The sequence below is a fragment of the Beta vulgaris genome, chromosome 8 (genome assembly GCF_026745355.1).
Source record: "Beta vulgaris subsp. vulgaris cultivar EL10 chromosome 8, EL10.2, whole genome shotgun sequence".
NCBI classification, from domain to species: Eukaryota; Viridiplantae; Streptophyta; class Magnoliopsida; order Caryophyllales; family Amaranthaceae; genus Beta; species Beta vulgaris.
This window is the reverse complement of record NC_079209.1, coordinates 43352294-43370142: the sequence shown is the minus strand read 5'-3', so window position 1 is coordinate 43370142 and position 17849 is coordinate 43352294. Positions and strand designations below refer to the sequence as shown.

At 33.7% G+C, this 17849-nt stretch overlaps 1 protein-coding gene across 1 annotated transcript; it reads left to right on the top strand.

Annotated features, from left to right (window-relative positions):
- Positions 1-15484: 15484 nt before the first annotated feature.
- Positions 15485-17849, top strand: LOC104901559 (endochitinase EP3). Its single transcript, XM_010689149.4, has 2 exons — positions 15485-15938; positions 17268-17849. The coding sequence occupies exons 1-2, from the start codon at positions 15530-15532 to the stop codon at positions 17678-17680; spliced, it is 822 nt and encodes a 273-aa protein (XP_010687451.2). The 5' UTR covers positions 15485-15529; the 3' UTR covers positions 17681-17849.

The window sequence follows — 17849 nt, the reverse complement described above, 5'->3', positions numbered from 1 at the left end:
ATCAAATATGAAGGATTAAAATAATCACTGTAATTAGTGATTAATAAGGAAGGAAATAAGTAATCACTCTAATTACTGATTATTCAAGGAAAGATAATCACCTTGATTAGTGATTAACAATGAAAGTTAGGAAATAATCACCCTAATTGATGATTATTGAGGTTTAAGATAATCATTCTAATTAGTGATTAAATATAATGAAAGATTAAGCTAATCACCCTAATTGGTGGTTAACCAAGTTTTAAGATAATCACCCTAATTAGTGGTTAAATGAGGAAAATAATCGTCCTAATTAATGATGATTAGAGATTGAAATAATCACTCTAATTAGTGAAGAATAATCGTCTTAATTAACGATTATTAGGGTTTAAGATAAGCACTCTAATTAGTGATTAAATGAGAAGAATAATCGTTTTAATTAACGATTATTAGGGTTTAAGATAATCACTCTAATTAGTGATTAAATGAGAAGAATAGTAGTCTTAATTAACGATTATTAGGGTTTAAGATAATCACTCTAATTAATGATTAAATGAAAAGAATAATCGTCCTAATTGACGATTATTAGGGTTTAAAGTAATCACTCTAATTAGTGATTAAAAGAAGTTTGCGTCGACCGCTCTAATTAGCGATTAATCAGGAATTGAAATAACCACCTTAATAGTGATCACGTTATGATTTTCGAGCGGTCTTAGAAGGTTTGCTTCCTAATTGAAGGCGTTTGAGAAATAATCTTCATTGAAGATTATTAAGTCATTTGGAGAAAAATGATCAATTTGAGATTGAATTTGGAAATTTGTGTTTCGCTAATTGAAATTTAGCCATTTAAAGTGAGACACGTGAAACGGCCTAAAATCAATTCAAAGATCATAATTACCAATCTAATTATGTCAAATTATATGATTAATCCATTTGAATATGGAGAACACATTTTTAAAATGGAAGATGGATCATCATACAATTTAACTTAGTTAGATTTGCAATTTTTCTTCTTAATTGAGATTGGGTCATTCGATTCATATACTACGATATATATCGGCCCAACATGCAATATTTGTAACATTGGTTGCTCATTTTATTAAAAAGAGTCGTGGAATTATTTATGAAAATTATGCATAAACATCTCCATGTTTTTTTTATAAATTGAGTGATGCAATAATAACTATTTACAAAGAAACTATTATTATAACAATCTGTACAAAAACTATGATCTATACAAATCTTCAATCTTGATCTTCACAATGATGCTCCTTGATCTTCACCTCTTTGAATGAGCTTTGAAATTCATGTTTGTTTATATACTTGGGAAAATTAAAGATTAATTAACCTCTTTGATTTTGATTTTTTATGACAATTTTTATTGATTTTTATTTACATGATAAAATGAGTCATTCTAAGATAAATTTAAGGATTTCATGATTTTTTATTCACATTTTCGTATGAAAAGAAAACATTTTTTATGAAAGTTGAGTTAGTCACTTTATTTCATTTTCCAGATTGCTTTTTTATTCTTGTACTGATTTACAAAAACCATAACTTTGTGTACAAAGTGTTAAAATGAACATATGATACATCTATGGATAGATCAGTTAGTTCTTTATGTTGTGTCAAAATTTCATAAATTTTTAGTGACTACTTGAATTATAAAGAATTTTATACTCAAACTGGTCAAAACAGGACCTTTATTCAACTTGTTCTTTGAGATCGAACTTATTGAACTTAGTTTGAAGTGAAATTTGGTATGAACATTATCGACACTTTGAGGAACTTGACTAAAAAATTTCGCTTTAATTGGACACTTTTAAGACCATTTTTATTTATTTTATTAACTGAAGAGAAAATCGGTTTTATGGAATTTAGTGATTTACATGAATATTTTTGTAAAAATGATGTAAAATTGTATAAAATTCATATGAGCATGATTTTTATATTTTTGAAACGATACTGTTGTTTTATTCAAACTTTATGTTTTTAGTTTTATCTAAATGATTTATTTCCAACTTTATTGACAGAACAAGCTTTGGTGGTACTGGACAAAATTAGTTTTGCACAACAAAATTGTATGATTTTTAATTATTTACACAAAATTTGGTTTTTATAAATTCCAGAGCCAGTTGCTGGAAACATCTTGCAATTAATAGGAAAAAAAATTAAATCCTACAAAATATTCTGATAATACAGACGAAAAATGGAATGAAGTACGAAATTAAAACTGATTATAGTTACAGCATCACATTTTCATTTTTTACGGAGATGTTTATGCACAACTATCTTGAATTTTTTTATGAAATCATTTTTTGTGATGAATAACAACTTGATTAAGTAAAATCACATATCACATTGTTTCCTAAGAGTCACCCCATTAGAGATGACTATTCTAGGTGGGGTGATTTAAGGTTGGGAACCTATTAGGACTTTCACATACCCAAATCACTCCAAAGATTAAAAAATGATAAGAAGAAAACAAGGAAAGAGTTAGTAGACGATTAAGAAGATAATAAAAATAACAAGAACTTTTGCTAGCTCAATGATGCACTTCCCTTTTTGCAATTTTTTCTATCTTTTTTCTTTGTGATTTTTTTTAATTTCTAAGTGAGTTTTTGAATCTTCTTAATTGTTAACTTCAACTCTTTTTGTGTTTTTTTCCTTTTGATGAACTTCTTTTACTTACTAATTAAGACTTTTACTTGGATGGAACGATTAAGGAGGAGAAGAGTAGTGGAGGAGATGAGAGAACTAGTGACTTTAAGTTTAACTCTTTTCCACTTGGTTTTGAAGTGAATTTTGGAGGGTATTTATAGAGAAATGAGGGAGGTGAACTAGGGTCTCAAAGAGGGAGAAAATCAGATTTTTGATCCAAAAAATCTGATTTTCTTCATCCTTAATCACTTTAATAACATCATTCTAATGACCTCACCCTAATGACATCATCAAATCTCTTTGGAAACACAAATATTCTTATTCTCACATCCATGATTCTTATTCTCTAACTAATGGATAAAGGATGCGTTTAGTGGATAAAGAATATATTCTTATTCTTTATCCAATGAACAATGACTTGACCATCAAGAAAACTGATTAAATGTCGGTTTTGGGATACGACTAAAATCCTGACGCCTAATCGCGACTCGTTTTTTTTTCATTTTTCTGAAAGACTAACTTAAGACAATTAACGAAAACTCGTTAAATTAATAAAGACGCATAATTATATTATGAATCATTTTATTAAAACGGTGGTTATAGTTGTTGACTATGACTCACGAAAATTATACTTCTAAGCCGAAATTGTATGATTAATACGCAAAAAAAAAAAAACGAAAAAAATCGTGTGATGGATTGAAACTCGCGCTCCGGGGCACGCGCTCCACGATGCATGATGATTTTGTTATTTTTATCTTTCAAAACTTTTATTTATCCGAAAAAAGGGTTCTATCCGTAGAAGGGTTCGAAATTTGGTGTCTACAACAGTCCAATTTTAATATAAAATTATATTTTTCTAACAAATTCATTCATCTCATTCTAAGTTTCTAGCCAATAATATTCCTAAACATTTTGTAGCGACTTAGTCGTTATTTCTCTTCTCCTTTCTATGTTTCCCTTTGAATCTCCAACTACAACGAACAATTTTTTAAACTAAATCGGCAGTTTTAAAGAATTGATTAAACAAGTCGCTAAACGGATTAAACTAGTCACTAAATAGATTAAAAATATGTGAGAATTATGTGTATTAAATTGGTCACTAAATATATTAAACTAGTCAATATATTCTGCATGAAGGTCTATTCTCTTCTTACTATTGGGCTTAGATCGTCGCCTAATTTTAAATTAAAAGTAGGCGGTCTCTTACAAGATCAACTATTCAATTTTTCCCTATTAGCCTTATATGCTGCAAGATCATATGAAAAGTAATTTTTTGCGTAACCTAAATCTAAATATCATATCATATCATATAACTAATATATAATGTAGATTCCAAAGCCAACTCACGAGGTCGCGACATTTGGCATCCTCATTGGACACCATTTGTCGCGCTTATTAGCTGTCATGTCTTTTTTTAAAATTAAATAGAGTTATAAAGTAATAAAAATATGTGTAAATAGTTTAGGATAAAGAAGAAATGCAGTTGAGTTCATAATACAAAAAAAAACTTAAGTATAGTAAATTGACTATAACTTGTAATATATAGTTCAGAAATTATAAGTGTTTAAAAACTTTAAAATAAGATCCATTTATACTATATTAACAATTTATATTAATGTAATGTATTAAAAATATTGACTATACTAACGTATTAGAGTAATAAACTACAATTAGAATTAGGGTTTTTCTACAAAGTCTATTCATGTTAAATATAAAATATCCAAAGTTATTACATTATAACTTTTGTTGTTGTATGCTAGACCAAAAATACGTTCAAATAGAGTATGTAAAAATTTCAAAAGTCACATCTTCTTTACAAAGAGAACATGCATTAACTCAAGTCCCAAATACTATTATATAATATAATCTATATCTATACAAATATATTAAAAGGCGTGCGTAACAACGTCGATGCGCCACGTGGCACCCTCCTCCTGCCACCAGAATTTTGTCACGTGTCTGTTAACCAACAAAGTCAAGTGGTCATTATTTAAAAAATAAATATGTTGAAGCCTGGGCTCGAACCCCTAACCTTATGTAAGAGTTTTCAAAGACTCACCATCTCATCTAACATCTCTTAGTGATTCATCTTTCCACAAAATTACAAATATGTGTTGTACATATCCCTTGCATCCTTAAAAATAAATAAATTTGCATGTTCATTAAAATTAGTTATGTATGCATGATACCATTTGAAGAGCAGTGTTCTATGTAAAATAACAATTTTTAGAAATTGCGTAGTATAGGGTTTGTTCCCGAAACCTCAAGTACATATACTAAAGTCTTAACCACTAGACTAAGTTGTATTTATTGTTATTATCATAAAATATTATATTAATAAATGAAATTTTTTCTTACCCGGGGCATAGCCCGGGCCTAATAACTAGTAAATATATTGAAAGGCGTGCAAAAACAAGAAACTGTGCCACGTGGCGCTCTCTAGGGAGTTTTAGTTCATGTAATCCATATACAATAAAAAAATCAAGAAATTGCATAGTATATGGTTTGATCCCAAGACCTCAAGTACATATACTAAAGTTTTAACCTAAGTTGTATTTAGTGTTATTATCATAAAGTGTTATATTAATAAATAAAATTTTTTCTTACCCGGGGCATAGCCCGGGCCTAATAACTAGTTAATATATAAAACAAAGCCCAAAAGCCAGCGCACGAGGTCGCAACATTTGGCGTCCTTATTCAACATCATTTGTCACGCTTATTAAGTGTCGTGTCATTATGTTTGAAAAGAAATAGAGTTCCAAATTGCTAACATATATAGGGTTTAGGCTAAGAACAAATAGAGATCATTTACACTGAAATTAGTATAGTAAATTAATTATAACTTTTGAAATATTTTTCAAAAAATTATAATTTTTGTATCATTGGAAATTATTTAACAAAATACTTTAAAACAAGATCCATTTATAATGTTTTCAACTCTAAATATGAGTAACTTATAAGAAAGGAATACTTACTATATCAACATATTAAAGTAACAAACTGAATATATAATTAGGGATATGTTTTCAACTCCAACTCTTCTACAAATCTTATTCATATTAAAACTAGAAGATGTATAAGAAGTTTTCCTTAAAAAAAATTATGTATATAAGGGAAAAAAACTTCTACTATAGCAATATATTAAAGTAACCTGCAACAATTAGAATTAGCATTTTGTTTTCAACTCCCAATTTTCTATAAATTAAGGAAATTAAAGTAACGTAGTAAGGCAATATACAAAAATCCAAACCATAAACATAAACAGAACATGAAAATTTCACTTTTACAAGATGTTCCAATTTTGAAAATTGTGGTTCTGTGCATAACCATGACTAAATTCTTCTTTCTCAGTTCTCTTTCTCTCTTCTATACCTTGGGTCACCTCTTTTGCTTTTTCTCCTTTCTATCTTTCAATCTTTATTTTCTTCTATAAATTGAATTGTAATATGTGTAAAAAATTTGAACATATTTGCATATAGATATAACTACTTTCCTATTTCTCTTATGCATTTCTAATTAGATTAAAATGATTTTTTTTGGGTGAAAAGAGAGGGATATAACCCTAAGACAAACAAAATAAAAAATAACCAAACTAAAAAATCATGCAGAACTAACACAAAATACAAACGAAAATAACAGGACAAAACAGACTCCAAAAACAGAAACAACAAACTCCAAGCTACGACACTATAGCACACCAACAATAACACTAAGTTCTAGATTCTACCGGAACCACATGAGCAAGAGCCAAGCCTCAAGTCCTCCAATAAAATGGTATGAAGATCCTTAGGGACCGGCTCAAAAATAATCAACGTTGTGAACTTGTAACTCCATAATTAGCTAGCCAATCCGCCGCGCGATTAACTTCTCGATAACAATGTGAAATAGTGACCTCCCAACCTTCCCTACTCAAGAGGGTCTTACATTTCTTTATAATGTGAACGAAAGGAGAGTTCAATGGTGTTATATTACCAAGCAGATGAACTACCACCTCTGAATCCCACCATCAGCTGAACTTTTCGATGTCCCCCATTCCAAGCAATTGCCAAACCACGCATAACTCCAAGCAATTCAGCTCTCGTACAGGAGCTTACCCCATAATTTAAGGCAAAAGTTTCATGTAACTCACCTCGACACCCTCGAATAGCACCTCCTGCTCCAGCTATGCTCGCACGAGGTCGCAACATTTGGCGTCCTTATTCAACATCATTTGTCACGCTTATTAAGTGTCGTGTCATTATGTTTGAAAAGAAATAGAGTTCCAAATTGCTAACATATATAGGGTTTAGGCTAAGAACAAATAGAGATCATTTACACTGAAATTAGTATAGTAAATTAATTATAACTTTTGAAATATTTTTCAAAAAATTATAATTTTTGTATCATTGGAAATTATTTAACAAAATACTTTAAAACAAGATCCATTTATAATGTTTTCAACTCTAAATATGAGTAACTTATAAGAAAGGAATACTTACTATATCAACATATTAAAGTAACAAACTGAATATATAATTAGGGATATGTTTTCAACTCCAACTCTTCTACAAATCTTATTCATATTAAAACTAGAAGATGTATAAGAAGTTTTCCTTAAAAAAAATTATGTATATAAGGGAAAAAAACTTCTACTATAGCAATATATTAAAGTAACCTGCAACAATTAGAATTAGCATTTTGTTTTCAACTCCCAATTTTCTATAAATTAAGGAAATTAAAGTAACGTAGTAAGGCAATATACAAAAATCCAAACCATAAACATAAACAGAACATGAAAATTTCACTTTTACAAGATGTTCCAATTTTGAAAATTGTGGTTCTGTGCATAACCATGACTAAATTCTTCTTTCTCAGTTCTCTTTCTCTCTTCTATACCTTGGGTCACCTCTTTTGCTTTTTCTCCTTTCTATCTTTCAATCTTTATTTTCTTCTATAAATTGAATTGTAATATGTGTAAAAAATTTGAACATATTTGCATATAGATATAACTACTTTCCTATTTCTCTTATGCATTTCTAATTAGATTAAAATGATTTTTTTTGGGTGAAAAGAGAGGGATATAACCCTAAGACAAACAAAATAAAAAATAACCAAACTAAAAAATCATGCAGAACTAACACAAAATACAAACGAAAATAACAGGACAAAACAGACTCCAAAAACAGAAACAACAAACTCCAAGCTACGACACTATAGCACACCAACAATAACACTAAGTTCTAGATTCTACCGGAACCACATGAGCAAGAGCCAAGCCTCAAGTCCTCCAATAAAATGGTATGAAGATCCTTAGGGACCGGCTCAAAAATAATCAACGTTGTGAACTTGTAACTCCATAATTAGCTAGCCAATCCGCCGCGCGATTAACTTCTCGATAACAATGTGAAATAGTGACCTCCCAACCTTCCCTACTCAAGAGGGTCTTACATTTCTTTATGATGTGAACGAAAGGAGAGTTCAATGGTGTTATATTACCAAGCAGATGAACTACCACCTCTGAATCCACCATCAGCTGAACTTTTCGATGTCCCCCATTCCAAGCAATTGCCAAACCACGCATAACTCCAAGCAATTCAGCTCTCGTACAGGAGCTTACCCCATAATTTAAGGCAAAAGTTTCATGTAACTCACCTCGACACCCTCGAATAGCACCTCCTGCTCCAGCTATGCTCGGGTTTCCTTTCGAGGCACCATCCGTTTTTAACTTGACCCAACCATGTCGAGGGTAAGTCCATCTAATACGTCTTTCCACATGTGCGCGGTGCTTGTTTTTCTTCATATGTGCTGCTTGCATAACTCTTTGATAATCTCCAACACGAGCAAAAATGAAAGCTACCTGATCTAAAGGTATACTAGCCTCTCTTGCAAAATAGCGCTCATTACGCCATCTGCACAACCACCAAAAAGTCATAGCAAAAATCGTGGGCCACTCCTCAAACTACTAGTGAGTTGAGGTCTTGATATTTTTCCAAATCCACTCGGGAACATTAGATTCCTACATCAGAACATTATTACCCCATCCTAATTTGTGCCAAATCACTCGAGCAACTGGACATTCACGTAATATATGGTTTGTATTTTCCTCCACAACTCCACGCACAAAGCACCTAGGATCGTTGGTGAATTTTCTAAGGAATCGATTTGCATTCGCCATCAATCGATCTTGGCTAGCTAACCAAAGGAACAACCGCACCCTTTGAGGCACCGCCACACTCCAAACCAGTTTCCAACCTTTCCATGCCTCTACATCATGAGTGGTGCCACTCCTAATCACATTCATAGCCGATTGTATTATAAACCCACCCGAGGGAGCTCCGTTCCAGTAGAAGGAGTCTACAACATCTTCATCATCAATAAGTTCATGTGCTGCAATTTCAGCCCATATATTTGCAGGTAGAAATTCAGCAAACACCTCAAATTTCCAGCCACAATTTTTATCCCACATTGACTTCACCTTGGTATCAAGAAGATGAGTTGGAATCTCTCTCGTGTTGTATGCTGACAGGGGATCCTTCGTCGCCCAACGATGATGCCAAAAAGATGTTCCACCCTCATCACCAACAACCACGCCAATACCATTGCGGAGAATATCAATGTTTTCAGTAATCCCTCTAGCATTTGATGAATTCAGATTAGCTCTGAACATATCAATGTCGCAAATGTCCCGCACAATATTTACTTCGCAGAATTCTCGCCCATAAAGTGTCAGGCTCAGTTAACACCTGCCACCCAAGTTTAGTGAGAAAGGTTGCGTGCTTGTCTCATAGAATGGAAACCTAATCCACCTTCTTTCTTGGATTTAGTAACATTGTTCTCCCATGCTACCAGATAGACCTTCTTCGATCACTCTGTTTCACCCCATACAAACTTTCGAACCTTTATGTCAATATCATCGCATGTGGCTCGAGGGATTTTGGCAGATTGCGACGTATAATACGGGATAGTTGATAGGCAAGATTGAATTAGTGTCACTCTCCCCGCATGAGAGAGAGTTTTTGCCTTCCACCCAGCCAATTTGGCATTCACTTTCTCCATCAAGTACTGATAATCACCCTTCGAAGTTCGGTTATGAATGGCCAGAACACCCAAACATTATTTGCCAAAGTCGAAGGTAGCTAGCTTCCATGCTCAATTCCGCACATATGCTATCTCTTATTTCCACATTTGTATTTTCTGAACAATAAACACGAGATTTATTAAGACTAACGTTGCTACCTGAAGCTCTGCAAATTTTATCAAGACATTCTTTTATCACTTGAGCCTGCTCGATAGTAGCTTCATAGAATAATATAAGGTCGTCTGCGAACGCCAACTTTGACACCTTTGGGCCTCCTCTACTCGCTTGCACAGGGATCCATTTGCCCACCTTTTTTCGAGATCAATAAGATGAGACAATATTTCCATGCAAATGACATACAAATATGGAGATAGTGGGTCTCCTTGTCGTATTCCGCGACTTAGAGCAAAAGCAGGTAATGGTTCACCATTCCATAAAATTTGCAAATTTTGCCGACGAGATACAATTCATCACCGACTCCACCATGTCATGGGGTAGTCTGAGTTCTAAGAGAGAGTCCCTTATAAAGCTCCATCGTAGCTTGTCGTAAGCCTATTCAAAGTATATTTTCACAACCATATAACCTCTTTTACCTTGCTTGTGGTGCATCGAGTGTAACATCTCTTGGATAATAATAATATTATCCGTAATTTGTGTTTTCGGCATGAAACTACACTGAGTTGGTGAAATTAAGTTCAGGAGCAAAGGTTTGAGTCTGTTCACTATAACCTTGGTCACTATTTTTTACACGATGATATTGCACAGACCAATTGGTCTAAAATGCTTGGGAGAAGACGGAGAATCAGATTTAGTAATCAGCACTAAGAACGCGTCATTCAGGCCCTCTGGAAACTCCTTACCTTGCAATACATCCTGCGCTAAGTTGATCACAGTCGGAGCCACTACATCCTAGTAATGTTGGAAGAATAATGGTTGAAAACCGCTAGGGCCAGGTGCCTTGTATGGTTTCATGCCAAATAAAGCACGTTGAACTTCACATGCAGCAAAGGGACGAGAAATCAGGTCCCAATCTTTCGAAGAAATCCAAGGAAACTGATCATGGAGGAGTCTTTAACCTGTGCATATACTAGGTTCCTCCTCAAACAGTTGGTTCCAGTAGTTACAAATCATTTGACTAACCTCCATTTGATCGAAACACCAGCTCCCATCCTCTTTCTTAAGCCCTTCAATACGATTTCTCTTTCGCCTCATAATAGTAGATAGGCGAAAAATATTTTGTATTGCGCTCACCATCACGAATAGCATCCATCTGTGAATTTTGAAACCACAACATCTCTTCTCGATTCAACACTTCATTCATCTCCCTACGCAATCCATTTTAATAAGATGAGTATATCGATTTTCGGAAAGAAGCTTATGGACTCCTTCAAGTCTCGCAAACAACTCAGCTTTTTTGCGAAAAATATTGTGAAATGACTCATTATACCACCTGTTAAAACACTGCCAAACTTCTTTAAGAAGGTAATAAGCGACTTAGAATTATGCCATTGAGTAGAAACAAACACATCAAACTTGCCATGGCTCATCCATGCTACCTGGAATCTGAAGGGTTTTAAAGAATGTGGGATTAGAGCAAACCCATTTACACTAATCAGTAACGGACAATGGTCATATTTAATTTTTGGAAGCACCCTTATCGAGCTCTCTCAAAACGCAATCTCCACTGAACATTAACTAACCCACGATCAAGACGTGCAGACTTGAATGTTTCTACTAAATTCCCCCGAAACCAAGTGTGCTCAGGCCCACTAAAACTTCAGATCAATCAACCCTTGATTCTTAATCCAATTAGCAAAATCTCGACATATTCTTTGCATATCACTACTCTCACTTCCATGCCTCTCTTGTAAACTAGTTGTTTAATTAAAATCACCTACCACAACCCATGGCCTATCATACGAATCTTTGATTCTCTCCAACTCCGTCCATAATTCTTTTCTGAGTGTACTATCTGGACTTGCATACACCGCCAAAAAAAGCCAAGGATCATCATCATGCTTTCTAATTTCTACAGTAAGATGTTGTGAGTGGCTACCCCACGAAGTAACAGAAACAACATCTTCTTGACAAAACATCCAAATCCCTCCCCGAAAACCTTGAGCCTCAACTCTTAGTTTACCAAAAAAACAATTCTATCACACACACCGTTTGCTTGTTCTCCACTAATATGAGTTTCCACCAAAACGAGCACAATGGGTTTATTAATTCTAATTAACTCACGAGTTGTGGCTTATTTATTCAAAAATCCCTGAACATTTCAAATCATAATCTTTAAAGACATGTTAAACATTGGAAACCGAGGGTACCTATATACACATTCATCGGAATATTAGGCATCATTGCAAGATTCGATTCTCGTAGCACTCTCAACGGACCTTCTGTCGAGTACGGAATCTGAAAGGTTGTCATTAACCCCGCCGGATGATGTTGGGGAGGCAGATATGAGTCCATCAAATTCTAGACTCTGTTGGCCAGAGGATGAACTAGTATTGTGGACGGACCTTCTGTTGGGTAATCTATGAAGCATTCATAAGTCGGGGGGATCTTAACTTCCAAGGCTATTGGGATTTGGAGAGGATTCATATTGATGTTGCAAGCTAGTCTCAGTCGGTACACTTAGAGGGGAATTAGGTATCAACGGAGACGCTTTAGTATTTGAGAAGGGAAGATAGAAGTTTTCCTTGTCAGATGGAGTAATGAGTCGAGAAACCGACCCTACACTTTTTTTCATATTCACTTTCTTAAACTGAGACCTTCTTACACTACAATCCTGGTTAACTAAGGAAAGTGGACCGCGAGCCGATTTTGTGTGATTCTGGCTAGACTTATACTCCCTCTGTTTTCTTTTAGATGTAACATTGGACTTTTCACATTTGCCGAGGCACAACTTTGACCGATAATATCTCCAATTGTATAAAAGTAAAAATTATAAAAAATATATATATGGAAAGTGTATACCGTGACGAATCAAACAAGATCCCACATGACTATATTTTTTCTTATGTATGAATAACAATTATTGGTCAAAGTGTATTGGATGAATAGTGCCCAAAGTCAATATGTTACATCTAAAAAAAAACGGAGGGAGTATTAAAATGTTACACTTTGGCACAATCGATTTTGTGAGTTTACTAATGCCTCACCCTTAATCTATATATAAAACTAATATATAATCAATCACTTAAAAAACCTACATCAAATTAAAATCAACCTACACCAAATGCAACCATTAAATTTAAAACCATGTCACATAATAAACAGATAGCATGAAAATGCAATCAACAAATTTAAGTAGTACACCTATTAGATCTATAAATGGGATTTGATCCGCCAAATCAAATGTTCATCAACATTATTCTTCTTCCTTCATCAATAAAGAGTTGAATTTAGCGATACTGGTGTTTATTTTGGGGGACATGGATCTTACAGGAGAAGCAAAAAGAAAAATAAAGAAGTAAATCTCCAAATATTTTTTATCTTCATATCTTGATCTTTCTGATGTTTCTTTCCGATGTCCCCCAACATTATCGTAGTGATTTTGATTTCATGATATATGTTGGATTCACATGATATTTGTGTTGGATTGAATTGTATTTATTTATTTATGAACTTGGAATTTGGATGGTGGATGTTGGAGATGTTGGTTGTTGGATGAATTTTGGATGATGGATGTTCTTTATTGGCCTCATTTTGGATGATGGATGTTCTTTGTTAGCCTCATTTTGGATGATGGATGTTGGTTGTTGCATATAATGTTGTACAGATTGATTCCCAATTATGGGTTTATCCAATTTACAAACGGAGCTCTGCCGAAATTTATGCAGAAAATTTTGTTGCATATTGCTGCATAGCTTCTTGGAGGTTGGATTATGGGAACTACATGCATAAAAGTTTTTTTTTTTTATAAAAAAATTAAGCATATTGTTGCGGTTACCGGGAAAAACCGCAACAATATGCCTTTTTATTATTATTAAATACAACATATTGCTGCGGTTTTCCCTAGAAATCGCAGCAATATGCTTTATGTATATGATATAGCATAAATATATTGTTGTTGTTTTGCCTAGAAACCGCAACAATATGTTCAAATATTGCTGCAGTTTAAAACCGCAGCAATATATTAATTACCTATTGCTGCCCCTCAATTGCTGCACGACCAAAACTGCCGCAATATGTCATTTAAGGACCGCATCAATAAGCATTTATTCTACTAGTGTTTATACGTGACTAAAATATAGTCATGTGTGATATGGTTAGATTCGTCTTAATATGTATTTTATTAATATGTACGTTCTATAATTTTTATAAATACAAAAATAGAGATATATATTCTCAAAGTTTTGCATTGACATGCATGAAAAATGTAAGTATAACAATTAAAAAGAATCGGATGGAGTATTAGTTAAATTGTGATGCTAGATATATAAAAAAAAAACGTATAACTAATAAGTGCAAACGCCTAATTAATTAATTCGTTGTTATACTATGTCCAATCACTCCAATATACCTTTTCGATTCACACACATACATGACATTAAACTGAAGTCATCTCTTCAAAAACTTATTGTTAGTTAACATCTTCCTATCATGATTTAGATATTAACTACCTCATCTATAGATCTTATCAACTTTAATTTGCAAGCTATTCAGTTCTTTTGGTTTGCTTGTTTCTTAGACGCAAGTGCCAAGGGAAAAACTCCTAACTCCTTATAACTTTAGTTCCTTTATGCTAGGGTTGATCAACTGCGAGCCCTCCCGGCTTGAAACTTTCCTAGTCTTGGGCAGAACTTTTGGCCCAATTTCGGGGCGTATCCGAACTTTTTTGGCTTTAAAACGAGATTTGGGAAAAGCCCAAAATGACTTTTAGTCTAAATTTCGGCCCGATCCGAATTTGGCTCGAAAAGTCAACTATTTTTGGCCGAAACAACGGGCATTGGGCACAAAAAATTGACCCGGTCCGACCAATGGGTAATTTTTTTTGGGATGGCCTGATCACCTCTACTTTAGACAATACTAATAATTTATCCACCGCAACCTGAATTCCATAAGCTACTGTTCGCTCAAGTTCCTTAACTAAAAAGAAAAATACGGTTCCCTATCATACTTTATAACCTTATTCCATATATGAAGTCTAGCAACACAATCAGACTTCTTTTCATGGAGTTCCAATTCGGGAACTTTTGGAATTTCTACTACAGGAACCTCGTTTATTATCATCCTTAAACACCATTATTAGTTAATAAATCTTGTACATGTAAAACTCAAAATCATGTTAGTTTATTAGTTTATTAGTTTATCATCATCAAAATCACATGATGATGAACAATAATTAATCTAGCTATGTTGTAATACTGCATTGCGCTAATGCTGTTCTAGTTTTACTTATAATCTCAATCATTGTTCATGCAAACACTCGGATACACATTATTCACACGGATTACTCATTATTCAGTGTATAAAAAGTAGTTTCCCACGTAACTGGACGTGGACATAATTAATTTGTATGAATAATAGATCAACTTCCTTATTGTCAAAATAAGAAAGATCAACTTTTTGTTGTCTTGATATGGTAAGACTTAGCCAGAGTCAAAGGTCAACAATCGACCAAGAGCCCATCTAGAATACTACAACTACAGCCATAAAAAAAAGTCAAAATATTATTAGCATAATGATATGGACAACCACAATACGCTATAACAAACAACTATGAGCTATCCAACGTAGACTTTTCCTATTTCCCTCAACTCCCCTATACGCGGATACGCCTACATATACCCCTTTCTCCTCACCTCTAAACCATACCAAAAAATCATGACTTCTCTCAAAGCAATTTTCTTAGTAGTCCTGGCCATTGCTTGTGCATCAAGCAGCCTAGTACAAGCTCAGAACTGCGGTTGCGGTGCCGGCATTTGCTGCAGCCAATGGGGCTTCTGCGGCACCACAATCGAGTACTGTGGTGAAGGGTGCCGAGAAGGTCCTTGCGATACTCCAGTTCCAAGTACGCCTAACGATGTCTCCGTTCCAGAAGTTGTGACTGACGCTTTCTTTAACGGGATAATTGATCAATCTGACGCTAGTTGTGCTGGTAGGAATTTTTATAGCAGGTCTGCTTTCTTGGATGCTCTTAATCACTATCCACAGTTTGGGACGGTTGGATCCACTGATGATTCTAGGCGTGAAATTGCGGCTTTCTTTGCTCATGTTACTCATGAAACTGGACGTAAGTTTTCACTATTTTCGCATCTCATATATCCATAAGTACATGCATACCAGACTTGAGGTTGGCTCAAGTGATGAGCTTTTCCATTTTGCCTATTAAGGTCTAGGGTTCAATTTATAACTCTAAGCATTTGTTTGGGATTTAGAGGGGACTGGAGGGTGTCTGGCTTGTAATGGGCCTCGCTGGGTGAGAGCCTTATGCAAGGGCAGTCTATAAGAATTTTTCTTACTAATCTTTTTTAAAAAAAATGAGTACATGCATACATAATTGTAGAATTTCTAGAGGAGAAAAAAAAAACTTCGAGAAATTAAAAAGATAACATTTTTATATATTTTTCACATATAAATGAATAAACAAATACTAATAACATTTTAACTATTGAGTCATTAAAGGAGAAAATTAGGAACATGGCATTATGTAATCCACTACTTGCTATCCCACTAAAGAGATCATTATGTAGACCATTATTTGTTAGACCACTAACTAGGTATTAGCAACTAGTCCTAACTATTAGGAAGACTATTCGACTAATTTTGAAGCAGCATAATCCAACAATAATTCCTAAGTAAAAAGGTGGAGAATAGCTAGTGTATAGTTATATTTAATTTGACGTAAACTATATATTATTATTTTTCTACTAAGATTATATTCTCTCAATTACGAATATCATAATATATTATCACAAATACCAATATGAACGTATATTTGTTAGACCAGGTTTGTCGATCTGTTATTAATGTCGATAATTCGATATATCAATTTTTAATTACAATTTTTTCCCTATATATGTATTTATGTATATTAATGGTCCTCAAACATCAAAACAAAATTGTAAAAAGTTAAATTGACAAATTGCAAGAGAAAATAAGTACATGCACCCAAGTGCATGTAGAGCATGGTGAACCCTCTTCTATATTACGCTGTTTTATTATTTTTAGAGTCTATAATTTTAAAAAATTGTTATTTGTTTCCTTAAATTTGCAACTAAAGATTCATTTTTCAAATTTAAGTTTAAAAGGTATATGTTCTTTTACCTTAAGTGATATTCATTTACTATATATATGTTCTTTTCATTATAACCTTTGTTCTTTTATAAATATAGATTTACATAATCTTTAATTTTAAGTTGTGTGTTATTTCTTAAAGTAAAAAAATTGTTGAAAAAAATCCGTGTTGCATTATATAAATTGTATTTTTTTTTTGAGTACATAATGAGCATTATACACCCTGATGCATAATCCACTCTTTGTATTTAAAAAGAAATTTCTATAAATTGCAAGTAGGTATATACCATACCGAACAAATTTAGCTAACCTTCTTTACGTACAGATTTTTGCTACATAGAGGAAATAAATGGAGCCTCAGGCGATTATTGTGACGAGACCAACACAGATTGGCCATGCAATCCAGACAGGCAATACTATGGTAGGGGACCGATTCAGCTGTCATGGAACTTCAACTATGGACCAGCCGGCCAAAGCATTGGCTTCGACGGATTGAACGCGCCGGAAACAGTTGCCAACGATCCCGTTATCGCCTTCAGAACAGCCTTATGGTATTGGATGAACAATGTCCACTCTCGCATTATCTCCGGCCAAGGGTTTGGGTCGACCATTCGAGCTATCAATGGACAATTAGAATGTGATGGTGGTAATCCAGCTACTGTTAATGCACGTATTGGTTACTATACTCAGTATTGTAATCAACTTGGTGTATCTCCTGGTGATAACCTTACTTGCTAGTGCTAATTAATTAGTTATACTGATGTATTTCAATAATTTTATTTGTTGATCATATTCATGGTGCATGTTGTTACATAGCTACATGTTGCAATTACCAACTTTTTACTCGAAATATATGTATACTCTCAAGTCTCACGTACCTTAATAAGTGAAATATTTGCTTTTTTAA

Coding starts and splice junctions, on each gene's coding strand:
- LOC104901559 (XM_010689149.4), top strand. CDS start 15,530: ATGACTTCTCTCAAAGCAATTTTCTTAGTAGTCCTGGCCATTGCTTGT. Junction 15,939..17,267: donor TGTTACTCATGAAACTGGAC/GTAAGTTTTCAC, acceptor CTTTACGTACAG/ATTTTTGCTACATAGAGGAA.